General features: G+C 42.9%; 2 protein-coding genes and 1 long non-coding RNA gene across 3 annotated transcripts; all 3 read left to right on the plus strand.

Annotated features, from left to right (window-relative positions):
* Window positions 1–2,749: 2,749 nt before the first annotated feature.
* Window positions 2,750–5,015, plus strand: cav2 (caveolin 2). The gene is made up of 3 exons (XM_037255172.1): window positions 2,750–3,048; window positions 3,449–3,636; window positions 4,676–5,015. Exons 1-3 carry the CDS (start codon window positions 2,896–2,898, stop codon window positions 4,824–4,826), a joined length of 492 nt encoding a protein of 163 aa, XP_037111067.1. The 5' UTR covers window positions 2,750–2,895; the 3' UTR covers window positions 4,827–5,015.
* A 584-nt stretch (window positions 5,016–5,599) lies between these two features.
* On the plus strand, window positions 5,600–10,933 carry cav1 (caveolin 1). Its single transcript, XM_037254769.1, has 3 exons — window positions 5,600–5,908; window positions 7,179–7,361; window positions 10,089–10,933. Exons 1-3 carry the CDS (start codon window positions 5,873–5,875, stop codon window positions 10,428–10,430), a joined length of 561 nt encoding a protein of 186 aa, XP_037110664.1. The 5' UTR covers window positions 5,600–5,872; the 3' UTR covers window positions 10,431–10,933.
* Window positions 10,934–12,573: 1,640 nt separating this feature from the next.
* On the plus strand, window positions 12,574–13,604 carry LOC119124503. The gene is made up of 2 exons (XR_005098289.1): window positions 12,574–12,650; window positions 13,353–13,604. It is a non-coding gene; the product is annotated as an uncharacterized LOC119124503 (long non-coding RNA).
* Window positions 13,605–15,346: the final 1,742 nt, after the last annotated feature.

Raw genomic sequence — 15,346 nt, forward strand, 5'->3', positions numbered from 1 at the left:
TAACGGGAATTCTTGGCACAACGTTGCCATGGCTACCCATCAGAAAAGTCCAAAACACAAACAATATCCTATTCAAGATCAATTTTGTTCGGAAAAAAAGACTCACTGGTACAATTTTCCTACATTAGAGCACACTTGCCCTTCGTCTTCTTGACACTGCAAGCTTCAAAAGCACTTTCACATTTTTAGTAGCGCCTAAAAAGAAGCTTTGTGCTCCTTGGAGACGATTCCAGACGGATAAGTGAAAGCAGTATTCACTGGCCTGGATGGGATTCCTGTGGAAAACTACTGTGTGTAGGTGTGTTTGTATGTGTGTGTGTGTGTGGGGGGGGGCATTTTTTTAACTTTATATGTGGGGATTACATATATGAGGGGGTTATATATGTGGGGGTAACTTGACATGCAGTGGAGTTACATGTGTGTCAGAGAGCCAGCTAGGCCCTGCATGCATTCTTGTGCCTGCCCCAGGGTGACTGAAGCAGGAACAAGAACATCTTTAAACTGTCTTCTGCAACGGTGTGTATGTAAGTGAGCGTGTATGTGTGTGGATTAGGAATGCAGTGAGTCAGGCTATAAAATTCTGAGAAGTTCAAGTCAATATTAGTCAATTATTAGTATTTCAATAATGTATTGACTGGTGAGCAGTAGGTTTATGTTGTCTAAACATATGCAAATTAATTATTTATTTATTTCTGAGGGGTTGTAGCCTGCTAGAGAGTGTTCGAATTATTATTATTATATAGTGTAATTTATTTTTGGGTTTAGTTATTTCTGGAAAATTCTAAAATCACAATTACTTAAATGATTATATTGTCTATGTATGCTATTCCACTTGCTAGATTGTATCTTAAATAGCTTCAAAATGAGGCAAAGCTACAGGGTTGCATGTCCAGACAGTGTGACGCCACCAAAAAAAACTTTTTCAAGAATGTGCGCAAATTCAGGCCCCATGATCTAGTTTCATAATCATGTTGCCGCAACACAAAGAGCCTCCAAAAGTGAGAAAGAAAGAACAGCAGAACGAGAGCAAACACAAGCTAATAAAAAGTCATAATTGCTCTTTGTGACAAACATTTATGAGCGTGGCCCATCAGATAATCTTAAAAGGCGATGATGAAGATGAATGCTCGTGTCCCGCGGCCATGGAAAGCCAGCATGAGGACTGAGTGATAGACTGACTGATGAGACGGGTTGCGGCACGTCAACTCAAGAACGTCTTCGGTGTGCAAACAAGCCATAGCAGATTCAAAAATCTCATTTGGAATATTTCTGTACGAGAAATAGCATCGCACAAGTTACATAAACAAATGAGTCACGATGCTAAGCTAACATAACATACGGATGGCGCAACATATTATGGCTCAAGATGCTTTTATAATTGCTAAATATCTGGACCGTTAAGTTACAAATGCGTGGCAAAGTTATTTATATGTTGGTATTTTGGTTAATGAGCTAACAGCAGCAGAACAACTTTTACAAAACATATTATTTGTTGGCAGCAGAACAACTTTTACAATTTGTTGATTTTTTTTTTTTTTAAAGGACCACTTTTGTCCCTCCAAGTGCACCATACTTCCTGTTTGAGTCATTATGTACTTCAGGGGCGAAGAAATATAAAATGTTACTAAACTATTTTGACATACAGTTGAGATGACAAATCTATGTGATCTGATATTAGCATTTTGGCTAACATCAGCGAAGCAATTCATGATGAAATCCGAGCTATTGTGAAAATTCAAGTCATGGGATTTGACCAAAGGCATTGCCAAGGTTGACTGGCTGGACATCAAGTCTGTCAAAAGCCATTGCGGAACCGAGTTGCATCCGAGCCGTAAAAAAAACGGGAGGTCGTGCTGGATGAAGTAACAGTTCACATGGCCCTTTCCAAATCTGCCTCCAGATGCACACTTCCCTTACATGCTGTTGTGTCATAATTTGTTTTGAGCGTTAATCTAGCAGGATTGTGTTCTATTGTTCCCGCTGGCTGGTTTGAACCTGATGACTGGTTGATGTATTTCTGCTTAGCTGTCACTCACTGCATGGTGGCCCACTTCTAGCCCCCCGAACACACACATATTTCTCTGCGCCCCAAAACAATACCCGCACACTATTGTTCCCGATTGTAGTATGGCCACAAAAGCATGCCGCGAAAACAAATAAGATGCAAAGTGACACACTTTACGGAGGTAATGTGTGGTCACGTGATAGCAATCATGCTGTTGCCATGGCAACAATTGCACGATATACAGTGATCCCTCGCTACTTCGCGTTTGGTTTATCGTGGCTTCACTACATTTTTCCAAATTAAAAAGAACATTTAAAAGTCAAAATAAAACTTCTAAATTGAGGAAATATGTGTCTAACCTTTAGGACAATGTAGTATTGCTCCAAATGTTCGTTCACATTTCTTTAGTCCATCTTCGCGTGTTAGCACGATCGCGAATTAGCATCTTTCCGCTAACTCGTTAGCCTGCCCAGTACTTCTTGTTGGTGACCGTACTTCGCGGATTTCACTTATCGCGGGTGATTTTTGGAACCAATTATCCGCGATAAACGAGGGATTACTGTATTTGTATTGTAGTGGGGATAATGATTTTTTTTTTTTTTTTGTACACGGAGATGAACGAGAAAACAAGTTTTACCGTCCAGTCTTACTTAAGAAAAACTCTTGAAGAAGTAAATACGTTAGCGACTAGTGGCCGTTGAGTGACTGCACACGCACAGTCGCGTGTTTTGGCGCCGCCGACTCCACGCTGCTTTCCAGCCTGCGGGGCGGGGTGCTGCCTTGTCTGCTTGCATGCCTGCTTCTGTTTTGCTGCTGCGACTGCATAGGAGCGGAGCGGCTCGCTCACTGCGCACTCGAATCGCCACTAAAAGTCCAACACCAACTGGGACATGGGTGTGGAGAAGGAGAAGTCGGACACGAGCATCATCATGGACGAGGACGAGTTTAACAGGTCCATCGAGCCCATTCTGTCACGGAAGGGTCACGTGTTCGCGTCCCCGCACGAAGACCGAGACCCCGACGACGTAAACGCGCACCTCAAGGTAAAAAAAAAAAAAAACTAAATAAACCTAAACCCAGCCTTTCATTGTTTTCAAGTCACTACGCGGAAGGAAAAGGAGAATTGCGTTATCGATCACTTAGCTGTGGGTTCGTTGTTGGGACGGGTCAGGTGAGCTTCCATGACGTCATCGCCGAGGGGTGATGATTTTTTTTTCCCCCTCAAACTTTATAATGCACTGACTGGACATACTGAATATACTGTACGTACATATACTTTGTACATATGTACATTTATAAAAAATAGTTTGAATTTTGAAATAGAATATTTGACAAAATAAAAAAAGGAATGAGAATATGCACGTGCAAATCTTCAAGTCACCGTTATGCTTAAGTCAAAGTATAACTCTCTGACTTGTCCTCCCGATTGTTTTTTCCGGTCAGGTGGGCTTCGATGACGTCATTGCTGAGCCGGAGTCGGTTCGGACCATGGACCGGGTGTGGATTTGCAGCCATGCCATGTTCGAGGTGCTCAAGTTTGGCCTTTACCGGCTTCTCGGGGCGCTGCTGGCCGTGCCGCTCGCCTTCATCCTCGGACTTGTCTTTGCTGTCCTCAGCCTCATACACATCTGGTAGGGGGCCATCACGCTTGACAAATATATGTACAAATATAAGGTTTAAATATTTTTGTCTTAAAATGTTGGGATTAAAAGTTGTAATATTATGAAACAAAGCTATCTGTAAAAATCTAAGCACTAACACAGTTATGGAATTTACGATAGTTGATGCTATGCTAATGCACGGTCATTTGGGTTAACGCAGAATTGAAAGTGACCATTAAAGAGCCCAGCAGACTATTATGGGATATTTGCTCAAGCTCCCAAAGTAAACATTGACACAAGCTATTTATACAGATGACGTCACATTGCAAAATACTGAGCCATTCTCTCTCTACACCTATTAGAATCATGAGTCGTGTTTTTCTTTTTCAACTGATGACATCATCACGCGGGCCACCTGGATACTGTTAGGCGGCGAGCTAATGAGCTAACGAGCTAACCAAGAAGAGCTCTTGTTGATGGGGAACACTCGTCGTCACCTGCAAAAAAGTGAGCTCTAGGAAAGTTGGCCCAAATGTGGCAAAAAAAAAAAGTTCCACAGTGCAGGGAGAGTGGAAAACAGACACGATGCTTGACATGCTATTCGACACTGGAGTGGGACATTCTTGGGTCCCTTGGCGGCCATGTTGGAGGCAGGAAGTTCCCGCGGGGAGACGGGAAGTGCATTTTGGGCGTTGCTAGCAAGTAAGCTAGCTGCGTGAACAGTGACGCTAGCTAGCTCGGTCAGCTCGACAGTTCAGCTCATCAATAGCCGGTTACATATTAACTTGAGGTTGGTTTTGTATTTAATTGATGAGAGGTTGTTCAATTTTTAGACATTTACATGTTCATTGAATCATTAGAGATAATGTATTTTTTGTGATATGATTCATTTATTGTCGCTAATATGTTGTGACTTGCGTGAACCAACTTGACTAGCTTGAAATTTGGTGGTGACTCAACTAGACTTGCTTGATTTTTTTTCCCCCACAGTAAATCGAGACTTGAATGAGACTTGAAGGCTACGACTTGAGACTGTCGTAACGGTTTTGAATTTGTGGGCATCTCACAGGCTGGTGATGCCGAGCATCCGGAGTTTACTGGTGGTACTGCCGTCGCTGCAGGTGGTGTGGATGAGCCTGACGGACACGTTCGTCACGCCGTTCTTCCGCAGCCTGGGCAAGAGCTTGTCCTCCGTCCATGTTCAACACATGGACGAATAAATTCCGCCCGGGTGTCCCAATACTTGTGTGAATACGATGTCTCCTAACTGAGCGAGACCTAATTCGCAGTCATGCTATGTTGGTTGTATATATATTGTAAGAGGAAAAAAAATGCAAGCTTGTCGCACGTTCACTAGCTGCTTTTTTTGTCTGAATATCAAACTAATATAAATAAAGATGTTTATTCTATGTCTTCTTATCAATGATTTGTCATGCACACTATTCAATTCCATGGAACTGCTTAATTGTAAGCATAATGGACATTTTTCACGTAGTTTTTATTGTGATAATGTTTCATTTTTATCTCCTTTCCAAATACTCTCTTTCCATAACAATTTGTTTCTTCTAATGTTCTGACTAGAATTAAAAAAAAAATATAATGTATATAATATTGATTATGTCAACTGAAAATTATTCAGAGCTCGGGTCATTCACCTCTCACCTGTTACTGTTCTGAGTATGGTCATGTGACATTTGAAAGCTGAGCCGTGATTGGTTGTTACCTGAGCCCCGAGTCTTTTCAAAAGAGAACTTGATTTGACGTACAAGTAAATTGAGTTTTTTTTCTTGAATGCATCTCTTGTGCAGTTTGGTTTGAATCTATTCCTGCCACATTTTTTTTACCCACATTTAGTCCATGCGGCAAAGTGTTAGCGCCACTTGATCTGACTTGTGCAGAAGAACCGCGCGTATATAAACACCTTGTCTCTCCCAATTAACGCCCACCTCTCGCTCGACAAGAAGCCGCTTGTATTCTGCCTCCTGCGTGCAAGTCATTCCACGCCACATGCACACCAACATCTCCTTTTACCCTCCACGCGCACACGCACTGACTTTTGACATCACAGATCACATCAGTTCCTCCTGCAGCTTGAAAGCTCCTCCAAAGCTTCCTACGATGCCATTCTAATCACGTTCGGTGGGGGGAAAAGGTCGGGAATAAATCACCGTGGGAAACCCCACGCACACACACCTCCTCTTTCCCCAATCGAGCTCCACGCCTACTGGCTGACGGATTCCTATTTTGTCGCTTGAAGGACCACATCATGGCAGGAGGACCGAAGAACACAGACCCAGAAGAGGTATACGAATAGGCTTTTTGGGGAGTTGTTTGTATTTTGTATTGGAGCGGTTGCGCATTATGGGTGCGTCTTTGCGCTGCATTTTTTTTTATGTGCCCCCCCTGATCACTCGCACCAGCTGATTGAATGTGAAGGAACTGCGGCGCGTGTGCATTCGCACCACAATGCGACATTTCACCGCCTGTGTGGATTTTTTGCGCATGGACTTTCCGTGCGTAAAAGACGCATATTGCGCACGTTGTAAACTCTTAAAACTTAAATTAAAGTCGCTCGCTCGCATACACACATACAGACACACAAGAACGCCTGATGATGACGTCACGTTCCAACTAACACTGGTGACACTAGCAGCTATCACGCGCTACTTTTGAGCCACGTGCTGTTGGGCCACTTTGTAGGGCATTGGCGTGCAAAATCAGTCGTGTATTTTTTTCCTCCATATTTCATTGATTATTTTTTTGTTTAATACTTTCTCGATTAGTGATTCTCAAAGTGTGGTAAGCTATCCTATTACTTTTTATCTAGGCTACACTTCTTTTATATAAAGTAATAGGCTTACTTTTCAATACAATACATTTGCATTTAATGTTAAAGATTTGGGGGATTTAAAATACATTTATTCTACTTTTATGTACAATATATTTCAACTGAGTCATTTTTTCCCTCTGTTTAAGCTCAGTGTTCATGTTCAATATGCATAACGTGACAGTAGCTTACGTTACCTCCGGCATACTTTTTAGAAATAGAACGTCCAGCTTTTTTGATGAACACTTTGGCCTACTATACGTTACTGCATTTTCATGCTGGTCATGACATTAATAGTAGTAGTATTTTGAAGGGTTGACGTGGTCCTTGGTGCAACCATTTGGGAATCTCGATGGCGTAATGGGCACAAATCCCCCCCTCCCCCCCTCCAAAACTAGGCAATTTTTGACTTGCTGTGTGGTTTATATGGTTGGTAAGATAATGATGGGAGTCCTTGGAAATATGTCTGTCCTGGGAAAAAAAAGTTCCATCGCCTCTGTAGTGAAAGACAGTGGATACATTACACGCTGGTTAAAAGTTTGGGCGCACTGGAGGTGTTTCCCGGTGCGTAATTACGCACGGACAATGTGTACCCAAACTTCATGCGAGAGGGTGGTGAGGACCCCTTGCGGCTGTTTTGAGGGGTGTGGCTGCGCTCCACCCCGTGGAGCCACTCCACTGCGCTCTCTCACTCCTTCCTCCTCCTCGTCGTCGTCGTTCCTCACTCCCTCTCCGTCTCGCGCAGGAGTTTGTGCACTCGCCCTTCATCCGCAAGCAAGGCAACATTTACAAGCCCAACAACAAGCAGCAGGACGGCGACATGGAGAACGACAGCCTCAACGAGAAGTCCATGATGGACGAGATGCACACCAAAGAGATCGACCTGGTCAACCGAGACCCCAAACACATCAACGACGACGTGGTCAAGGTGAGGACTTTGTAGATGACGTCACCGTAATTAAGAGATGTTTTGCAGTTTTATGTTTTTAAACGCAGTCTAGAGCAAAAAATGACAAATTTCCTGTTGTTACAGTCGGAGTTTCCCCTACTGTGGAAATGTTTATTTAATTTAATTTTGCGACGACTAATAAAAAAAAAAAAAAAAAAAAAAGCGAGTGGAGGAGTGGCGCCACCTGTTGTCAGATGGCAGGAGAGAAGCGTGCATATACGTGTGTGTGCGTGTATGTGTGTGTGTGAAAACCTTGTTAAAGTTGGGAAACACTCATATTGTGAGCATGGCTTGTATCTTCATATAGCCACACCCCGCAATATTTCCATTCTCCTCTCCATCCCACGTGACCAGGACAGCAGCTTTATCATTACAGTGAATACACTGGATACATTCCAGACCCCACTCAAAAGATCATGCAAAAAGAAAAGGGGTGTGTGTGATTTTTTTCAAAGTTGATTCTAAACTTTTGATTGGTTCTGAACACATATTTTAACCCCACAAAAATTTTTTTTACCATCATCCAATGTATAGTAAATGCTGTATGTGTTGCAATGCGTGTGTGCGCATGTACCTTTAAGAGGCGGAGTCTGGTGGCTTGTAAGTGAGCTGTGCTTAAAATAAAAAAATGAATGAATGATTAATCGCATCATGACTAAGTAATTGATGCCACCGTAAAAAATCAAGGTTTATAATTGCCTATAATATCCACAAGATGGCGGCAAACTAAAACAGCAAATAGGTGTGTTTTTTAACTAGTAAGTGAATTTGCTGTATCGCCATCATGCGAAATAATGCCGTAGCGCAGGGACATTGAATGATCAAATCTTGTCAACTTTCACATGGTCTTTGTCACAAGACGCGTTGAATGGATTTTATAATGGGAAGGAAGCAACAAAAATGACGAGTGAATTATAAAAGACACAGACACATTTGTCGCATCATGTTTGCGTGTGGACACGATAAGAAGTAAAGTTCAATCTTTGTCTGTTCCGCCTCTGATGACAAATGAGTCATACTCTCCAACCTCCCCCACAATCGACCACAATGTTCACATCCCCAGTGGAAACATTTCATTACACTCTGCCTTTAATTATATGCAATACAAAACAACCAATGAGGCACAGTACACCCAGGATCGGTCGCCAGCCAATCGACCAGTCACACATTTGGACAGACACCTAAGGACAACAGTTTTTGGAGTTTAGCAATCATGGAGAATGCCAACTCATTCCCAGAATTGTTTAAGTGTGAGGTAGCTACGCTAACCACTAGGCTACTATGCTGCTGCATTTTGTATGTAAAAATAATTCAAGAGGAATTCCTTCAGTCAAGCATTCCGAGGCGAGGAACACCGTTTGGGCTCGCCGCCCACCCTCCGGACGGGAGCGTCAAGTTTTCCCCATGGTTGCTTGGCAATTTGAGGTCACTGACTCAACTCTGCCATGCACACACACTCACGCACACTCGCACACACACGCAAATACAGTGATTGAAGGGAGCCTCGGCTTCCGCAGCTGGTCTCAATCAGCGGGCTGCATCAGAACCACGCGGGCCGCTTGACTTCACTCGCTTGTGACTTTCCGTTCCGACGCGGTCTTTCCATAGCCCAGAGCGTCCGCTTGAGTTCAATAGAAGATCTGTGAGGCGGGCCGCCACTTGTTCATTGTGGAATTTGCTGGTTAAACTCGGCCCAAATGGCAACAATGGTTTGCAGCGCATCTGCCTTGCAGCACATGAATTCGGGGTTTGAATCTAGGCTCAGCAAGGTCCATTGTTTGTTTATAAATAGCTTGACATTGACTGGCGACCAGTCCAGTTCTTACCCAGTTTGGTGGGGTAGACTTTATTTTATTCATGACCCCAGTACTACGGAAAATGTTTAGAAAGTTAGCACAGCGGCTAGCAGTTTTTCCAAAACCATACCGGCGAGACAATTTATGGCTCTGTATTGTTTATTGTCATCATTTTATTGTGAAACAGGATGTGACCAGAGCCGACACTTCCTGTGACGCGTGAAGCCCCTCAAAGCAACACGAGAATCCATTAACATGCTTCTGTCTCACTTTGTTTGAAGATAGCGCTCTGAGAATAGCATGTCACTTTTGTTTTGGCCGCAATGACACGGTTGCCAGGGCGACGGGGGCCGTTCACATGCTTCCACGAGACTTCAATTGAGCTTCAGAAGAAGTTTTAAGATGTTATTCACGTGGTATTTTTTATTTGTTATAGTGCACGAGTCCGCCCTCTTAAAAACTCCAGAATGACAACATACAGCAGCAAGGATTCACCGAGATTTCCAAATAAACACTCAAGTGTTTCTACAAGAGCTCTAAAGTTTTATTATGCTGTACTGATACTTTTATACAAAAGTCCTTTTTGCCTTCAGTACACTTCTGGAAAGTGACTCTATGAATTAATCTAATGTTAATGGTGCTAATTTGCCTTAGCATTAGCTACAAAATGCTAACGTTCATATAAAACCTTGCTCTATGAGAACACCGTGAGGTCTCCAAGGTTGAGAAGGATAAATATTGACGGTGAGCTCATGAAGTAGCGGGGAGGGACGATATGGAGTGTGTGTTGTGTTGACGCTTCAACGTGTCCTTCAGTGTTCCCACCATGGCACGATTACGTTGCAAATGTGAGGCCAGATAAGAAAACCAGAAAACATTTGGCTTAAAGAAAATGTTTTCAATTCCTCAGGTGGACTTTGTGGACGTGATCGCCGAACCAGCGGGCACGTACAGCTTCGATGGCGTGTGGAAGGCCAGCTTTACCACATTCACCGTCACCAAATACTGGTGCTACCGCTTGCTGACGGCGCTGGTGGGCATCCCGCTGGCGCTGGTGTGGGGCATCTTCTTCGCCATCCTGTCCTTTGTGCACATCTGGGCGGTGGTACCCTGCATCAAGAGCTACCTGATCGAGATCCACTGCGTCAGTCGCGTCTTCTCCATCTGCGTGCACACCTTCCTCGATCCGGTTTTCGAGGCCATGGGCAAGTGTTTCAGCAGCGTGCGGATCACCACCGTCAAGGAGGTGTAGGCGCCATCTGGAGGAGGATTCATGGGAATTCATTGGGGATTGGGTGGGGAGGGGGGGGGGGATATCGGGGGAGGTGGGGGCAGAGTCTGATAGGACATTTTTACAGGTTGGACGTTCCAAGCTAAGAGACAGGGAGGGGGGTGGTATTTCTTGTTTTAGAGCTTTCCTTCATGTTTTGATCAATTCAAATCCTGGTACACACAACAAAAGCAACCTTCACGCTGACTATCGGAGCCAGATTTAGGTAAGGCGAGATGAGATGGTTGAAGTCGACTGCTGTCTTCTCATTATCTGAATGCATCAAGTCGTAGTGAGCGTTTGAAGTTGCTGTCCTAGCTTTGCCAGGAAGCCAATATGAAATGGGCTTAAGGATCTGATTTTGATCTTGATTTCGACCCGAACAAAGCCAGCGTAAACCGGCTTTTGTGTCCGATGTGTAACACTACGAGCAGGTCAAGTCACCACTGTATCTGAATGTGGAGCGCCACAATGGTTGTGTCAGTGTGAAATTTGACTTGTCTGACAGATCTTTTTGTTGTGGTGTTTTGATTGAAGAGTGTTTCGTCTCCCTGCGTGGATAACAATCATGGCCAACATTTTCCGATATAAACCCCTGCCGCCAAATCTGGCTTCAACCACAAGTTAAGGATTTAGCAGTTCAGCTAACAACTAGCACAGTGTCTTCTTTTACTCAGACAATTGTGGTTTTTATTGTCCTTCTGCGTGTACCGGATGTAGACAAATCGACATTCACCTTGTTCACGTTTGCTCATTGAGGGATGCTGGTCGTAGCGCTAGCTCGGCAGCGACCTGAATTCTGCCGACACCGCACAAAACCAAACAACCATTGATCCCTTTGTCCCCCCCATGACCTCTGATACCACCCCCAGTACCTCCTCCCCCGACCTGGCTTTGCTGCAGTCGGACACACTGAACCCGCCACCCCCCTTTTTTTTTTTTTTTTTTTTTGCCGTCCGCCGCCCTCGAGATCAACACGCTACCTGCTGCTCAGTCACTCGCTTTGTCTTGAATAAAAAATGTCCCAATTCACCTGTTTTAGCCTCCTGTTTGACGATGTGAACTTGAGGCGGTTAATCTTAGCAGCTAGCATATACACACATAGACTTTGGACTCAGACTCTCCATTATTGCGTATCAACGTGAAGAATATGCAATAAAACTTAATGTCACTGCCAGCTATCGTCTGTTTATTTTTTGCTTAGCACAACCTGCTAGCGTGCTAGCTAGCTCGGTGACGACCGATGTCTTGTAAAGACTTGTACACGTTTCTTTTTAATCACAAATGAAAGAAAGTTGTGTTGTGATTAGTGTGTTCTCGTTTTTTGTGAAGAACTAACATTTTTTCAAGTTAGTAAAAAGCTTATGCAATGTGCTTTTGTTGTGTCACCATTTGTAAACTCAATGTGGGCCTCTATCCCGCGAGGGGAGGGTTCTTTTCACGTTTGCACGCTTTTCCTCCCCTTCAGTCTACCTGCTGTTTTTGTTTCTTTCACAGGCGACTCAAAAGGTGATATTTTTATATATAAAGTTTTTTTTCCCCCTTTCTTGCCTTTACTTGTACAATATCACGCTGTGCACATTAAAGTTGAATATGATCACTTGTGTGTGTGTGTGTGTGTCTGTTGACATCAAAGTTTCTTCCTTTTAGGAAAGCGAATGAGAACATGTTGAAACACTTTTTTTAAATAACAAAATATAGAACGAAACTTGAACATTAGAAGATATTACACTTTATATTGTAAATTATTTGGTAGGAAAAGAAATCTGTCAAAATGCCTAAATCAAGGTGCCAAAAAGTATCACTCAGTTAAAAACATCGTAAAAGTACTAATAAACTTTTTATAATTCTTCAAAAAGAATCTTAATTAAATCCACGGAAGACTGTGCGTGACAAGGATAATTTGAGTGGATGTCCTATAGTTTACAGTGGATTGGCGTTTCTATGGGGTATTTGCGCCCCCTTGTGGTGTCGCCCTTCGTTGAAGAGATGATAATTTTGTATGATGAAACACTACCCTCTAGTGGATAAAACCGATAAATACAAACTCCATTGGAGCCGAACGTGAACGCTGCAATCTCGCCACTGGGAGGCAGTATAATACAGTTATGCAAACAAAAATAAAGTTAAGAGAGAAAGAAGTTTCCAGCTGCTGTCAAAAACGAGAACGCCCATTCATGGCGGCAGTTGAATGATATTACAGTGAGTCATATTTTGCAACACGGAGAACTGTGTGTATGCATTTGTATGTTAAAATATTTAAAATCGTAACTATTGATGCTGTAGCCGTTGGTATGCTCGTGGCGTTTTGCATTGTTTATTAGCATTTAGCTAAGCGAACTTTCCTAAGGCAAAAAAACACAACGTTTATTTTAAGTATTCAAAAGGTAATAATTTGTGTTTTTACATAGTTTAACACTGAAATTTATGTGGGAGTGTTCGTAAACACCTTCGAGCCATTTAAAAAAAAAATACAATTTTCAATATTTGCCAAACTGCTGCGTGTTTTTTAGATGGTAGTTTGTTCCAGCAAAAGCCACAATTAAAATGGTAACATCGTGTTGTGTGTCTTGTTGGGCACTTTTGAAGTTTTAGCCTGAACGTGTTTGTGACCTTAATTTTCCCCAAAACCACTTTTTTGTTTCTTTCATGCAAAACTACTTTGGCTTCAGGGTTGTTCTTTCTGTATGGAAATCTTTTTATTCAAAACCAAAGAGCTGTTTTTCTAATAACTAGAAAAGCAACTGAACTAATTTCTTAAGATTACAGTTATTTTAGGGGCCTGCACTCAAATGGTGGAAAAGTAAAGAAGTTGGAAGCCCAAATGTCTTTTGGTTGATTAATCAGCCGTGTCTCAATACTTTTGTCCATACAGTGTCAAGCACTGAATTATGTTATTTTCAGGGATGATGCGGTCCTCATCTGATATCCGCTGCGGTGGCTGCAATCAATCCATCACGTGGCCGTTGAAGATGTTGCACGAGATGAGCCAAACTGTGACGTTCATTCGGCATCTACGGCGTGAGGCAAGGTGAGGTGGAGTGTCCGTCTTGTCAGATGTAGACATAGTAGGAGCAGGTGCTAAGGCCCAGTCATTTCCTGTCGTGCGTGATTGTCTTACTTGATTTCCTGTGACTGAGACGGAGAAAATGGGAATAAAAAAAAACAAGCTAGTTAAATAGCCACATAGTATGATTTTTCATGATCATGAATATCTAGGCATGCATTTTTTGTAGCACATTAGTTTTGCAGGTGAGCTGGAGTCGATGAGAGCTGACTTTGGATGGAGGCCGGGTACACCCCGGGTTGGTCTCTCTCTACATACAGTGATTTTCTTAAAAACACATGCACAGCCATGTAAAGTGTTGTGTACATTGCAACACATGTGACTCATGCGTTGTTTATTATGACAGGCCAGCTGCACGCACAAAAAATAGAACGTGCGCATAGTTTGTCATGTCGCAGGTGTTGCGGTCGCAGGATGCCGTGCTGCGACATTAGAACTAGAACCAGAACCACAGTATGAGCTTTTCTACATTCCGATTTTGTCGTCCTCCTTCATCCCCGCTCCACACCGAAGCATAACAACGCTGATGGCCACAAGAGCCACAGAGACACACCCATTGGGCACACAAACACACACAAACACACACACACACGGGTAGACACACCCATGTGTGTAAGTGTGTGTGCCCCGAGGCCAAGCAAAACTGTGCTCTCTAATCAGACTGACTAGAAAGATATGAGGAGTTTTGGCTCGTCACTGCAACACCAGTGAACATAAAATAAAAATAATAAAATTATTCTCTTGCTTGCGTCATTGGATGTAATCATCAAACTTCACCGTGATGCTTTGCCCACACACGTAGACAAAAACTCAAATTCCTCACAATAAGGCGGCCCCTACTTATCTAGTATACCTTCTTTAAATTTATTAGCAAGTTGACAAAATCTCTCAAATTTCATTTTGCTAACTTACGCTAACTTGGGGGCGAAAAATTCTTTTGGGCGTGACATTTTCAGAATTTTTTGTGGGTCTGCTCACAAAAGAAATGTTCTAATTATATGTTGCATAGTGACACTGGGCAGGTGAGGTTGTTTTTGTCAGTGTTAGCTTAGCGGGCTAGTTGTGTATTTTAAGGGTGGTATAGTTGTTGTTGTAAACAAACACAGCTGAACTAACTCATGCTAATCCAGAGCTAAATGTTAGCGTAGCTTATCATAAAACAGCACACACGTTTTGTTTTGACACTGGAGTGACTTTTCAATCATTCAGCACTCTCGCTAATGATGACCCTGATGCACTTGTCGTCCTCTAGGGAGCAAGACTGTTGACTAGCTAACATCGATTGACCTAAACTAACCTGTGTGACGCTGAGAGACAAGTGTAAACATTAAACTTAACATTTAGGAATGCTGAGAGGCAAATATTCACATTACTAAATTAAGATAATGCTTATCTCTCCGCATGGGCGCTAAAGCTATTGTGGTTGGGAAAAACAACAACACTGTTCACGTCCACTAGGGGCGCATTGAACTCAAACCTCTGGATGCTTGTTTCAGCATTCATTCATGTCATATTTTTGTCTGCATGAATGATTGTTTGTAGTGTTTAAGGGAAGCTCTCAAGAATGTCAGTGAATATAAAAAAGAGGAAGCTACTGGGTTAGGGATATCATCAGTTTCACACGAAATGATGACAACCATCAATCATTTTGACAGTTGATCATAGTCATCACCATTTCCATTGTGGAGACTGTGGGTGGGTTTGTGTGACTGTGACTGTGTGTGTGTGTGACTGTGACTGTGACTGTGTGTGTGTGTGTGTGTGTGTGTGTGTGTGTGTGTGTGTGTGTGTGTGTGTGTGTGTGTGTGTGTGTGTGTGTGTGTGTGTGTGT

The sequence above is a fragment of the Syngnathus acus genome, chromosome 6, assembly GCF_901709675.1.
Source record: "Syngnathus acus chromosome 6, fSynAcu1.2, whole genome shotgun sequence".
NCBI lineage: Eukaryota > Metazoa > Chordata > Actinopteri > Syngnathiformes > Syngnathidae > Syngnathus > Syngnathus acus.

Bases quoted from the DNA above. Each gene is read 5' to 3' on its own strand.
- cav2 (XM_037255172.1), top strand. From the start codon at position 2,896: ATGGGTGTGGAGAAGGAGAAGTCGGACACGAGCATCATCATGGACGAG. The intron at 3,049-3,448 runs GTAAAAAAAAAA...TTTTCCGGTCAG, and splicing joins ACGTAAACGCGCACCTCAAG to GTGGGCTTCGATGACGTCAT. The intron at 3,637-4,675 runs GTAGGGGGCCAT...GGCATCTCACAG, and splicing joins CTCAGCCTCATACACATCTG to GCTGGTGATGCCGAGCATCC.
- cav1 (XM_037254769.1), top strand. From the start codon at position 5,873: ATGGCAGGAGGACCGAAGAACACAGACCCAGAAGAG. The intron at 5,909-7,178 runs GTATACGAATAG...CGTCTCGCGCAG, and splicing joins AGAACACAGACCCAGAAGAG to GAGTTTGTGCACTCGCCCTT. The intron at 7,362-10,088 runs GTGAGGACTTTG...TCAATTCCTCAG, and splicing joins TCAACGACGACGTGGTCAAG to GTGGACTTTGTGGACGTGAT.